This window comes from Moschus berezovskii, chromosome 7 (genome assembly GCF_049115385.1).
Source record: "Moschus berezovskii isolate FMDL1 chromosome 7, NW_MosBer_1.0, whole genome shotgun sequence".
Lineage (NCBI taxonomy): Eukaryota > Metazoa > Chordata > Mammalia > Artiodactyla > Moschidae > Moschus > Moschus berezovskii.
Window position 1 is genome coordinate 29,527,144 of NC_142466.1, and position 2,371 is coordinate 29,529,514.

The 2,371-nt window shown below is 41.1% G+C and overlaps 1 protein-coding gene across 1 annotated transcript; it reads left to right on the forward strand.

Moving 5' to 3' along the window:
* The first annotated feature begins 865 nt into the window (after positions 1-865).
* LOC129557279 (interferon alpha-1) lies at positions 866-1,952 on the forward strand. The gene has a single exon (XM_055427855.2). The coding sequence runs from the start codon at positions 1,054-1,056 to the stop codon at positions 1,621-1,623; it is 570 nt and encodes a 189-aa protein (XP_055283830.2). The 5' UTR covers positions 866-1,053; the 3' UTR covers positions 1,624-1,952.
* Positions 1,953-2,371: the final 419 nt, after the last annotated feature.

The window sequence follows — 2,371 nt, forward strand, 5'->3', positions numbered from 1 at the left end:
TATCCAAGTATTAAAGAGAAAAAATATTGATAATATCCAGATGAATATCTAGCTGGCAGTAAAACTAAAAATTATTTTCTGATATGAAGAAAATTCAACAATAAGTACTTAAAATAAATATTAAAGAACTATTTTTAAGTTATTCAATGATTTGAGCAACTCTGAATGACTTTTAAGTATGCCTATGCTGCTGCTGCTGCTGCTGCGTCACGTCAGTCGTGTCCAACTCTGTGTGATCCCAGAGACGGCAGCCCACCAGGCTCCCCTGTCCCTGGGATTCTCCAGGCAAGAACACTGGAGTGGGTTGCCATTTCCTTTTCCAATGCATGAAAGTGAGAAGTGAAAGTGAAGTCACTCAGTCGTGTCCGACCCTTAGCGACCCCATGGACTGCAGTCTATCAGGCTCCTCCGTCCATGGGATTTTCCAGGCAAGAGTACTGGAGTGGGGTGCCATTGCTTTCTCCTAAGTATGCCTATACCTTGGTATTATTATGAAGTTATTTATGAAGATTTTATTTCAATATGTAATTGGATATATACCCACTTATATAAGTAAATATATGAAATTAAAAGTCACTCTGAAAACTTAGTTTATAAAGTTAAAATAAAATTCAGTAGCTTTCACATTTAAATCATAGCTTAAAATTTTATGTAATTCTTAATTCTACACTGAATACAAAGAGTAAGATTTACACTTTCTATGTACAGAGAAAAGATATCTGTAGAGTACATAAATACATACAAAGTATATCTGTGTTATCAAAATTTCACAACGCGGGGCAACTAAGAAAAAATATCTAAAAAGGCTCTGTGGGCAGAAAAAAGGGAAACATGAAAAAAAAAAAAAAGATTGAGAAGTGCTGTCCTAACCTACTAGAGAGTGCAAATTGAAAAGCAAAAACAAAAGTAGAAAATAAGAGGGAACTTTCAGAAAATGGAAACCATGGGCTCCTATTTAAGACACAGGCCTGAAGGAAGGTCTTCAGAGAACCGAGAGAGCAGGTTCACAGAGTCACCCACCTCCCCAGGCCAGAAGCATCTGCAAGGTCCCCGATGGCCCCAGCCTGGTCCTTACTCCTGGCCCTGCTGCTGCTCAGCTGCAACGCCATCTGCTCTCTGGGCTGCCACCTGCCTCACACCCACAGCCTGGCCAACAGGAGGGTCCTGATGCTCCTGCAACAACTGAGGAGGGTCTCCCCTTCCTCCTGCCTGCAGGACAGAAATGACTTTGCATTCCCCCAGGAGGCGCTGGGTGGCAGTCCGTTGCAGAAGGCTCAAGCCATCTCTGTGCTCCACGAGGTGACCCAGCACACCTTCCAGCTCTTCAGCACAGAGGACTCGGCCACTGCCTGGGACGAGAGCCTCCTGGACAAGCTCCGCACTGCCCTGGATCAGCAGCTCACTGACCTGCAAGCCTGTCTGAGGCAGGAGGAGGGGCTGCAAGGGGCTCCCCTGCTCAAGGAGGACTCCAGCCTGGCTGTGAGGAAATACTTCCACAGAATCACTCTCTATCTGCAAGAGAAGGGACACAGCCCTTGTGCCTGGGAGGTTGTCAGAGCAGAAGTCATGAGATCCTTCTCTTCCTCAACAGACCTGCAGGAGAGATTCAGGAGAAAGGACTGACACACACCTGGTTCAACAGGAAATGATTCTCATGGACTAACAGACCACACTTCCTCCTGCACTGCCATGTGGAAGACTCTCATTTCTGCTGTATTGCACCCTGAATTGAATCAATTTGTCAAATGTTTTCTGGAATATTAAGCAACATCATATTCTACTCTATAGACACTGGTCCTCACAGATGCCGAAGCAAATCTATCTATGTATTTAACTACCTGGACATTTATTTATCTATTTTAATATTTATTTACCTATTTATAAATATTTAAATTATTTTGTTGACATAATATTATGTATGTATACTTATAGAAAAATGGATATTTTGTATTTAGTCAGTTTATGATTTTTCTTCCTTTATTAAATTCTTTCTGTAAAAAACTTACTTTGTGTTTTTGTTAAAACAGAAAGACCAATCCTGAATGGCAACTTGATAAAAAAATGCATTTTACAATTCCTTGACCCCTCTTTAGGATTTGGACGTTAGAGGTAAAAATATTCTAGATCTAGCTATGTTGTTCATTGCTCTGAGGACCTTGAAGGGAACATAACTACTCCAATACTTTATGTAACTCTGATTTTTTTCAAAAAAATTAACCTAAAACTAACGATCTAAAAAAAAAAAAAATTCCATCTTCAGGATTTGATGAGTTCTTGGGTAGGATTTTCTGCCTCTTGTTGGTTCTGGAATTCTTTCCCTGGAAAAAGTTGCAGAGATGCTTGAAGACATGGTATGCAGTTGGCGAGAGGT

Excerpts from the sequence above, each read along its gene's own strand:
- LOC129557279 (XM_055427855.2), top strand. The coding sequence starts at position 1,054 with ATGGCCCCAGCCTGGTCCTTACTCCTGGCCCTGCTGCTGCTCAGCTGC.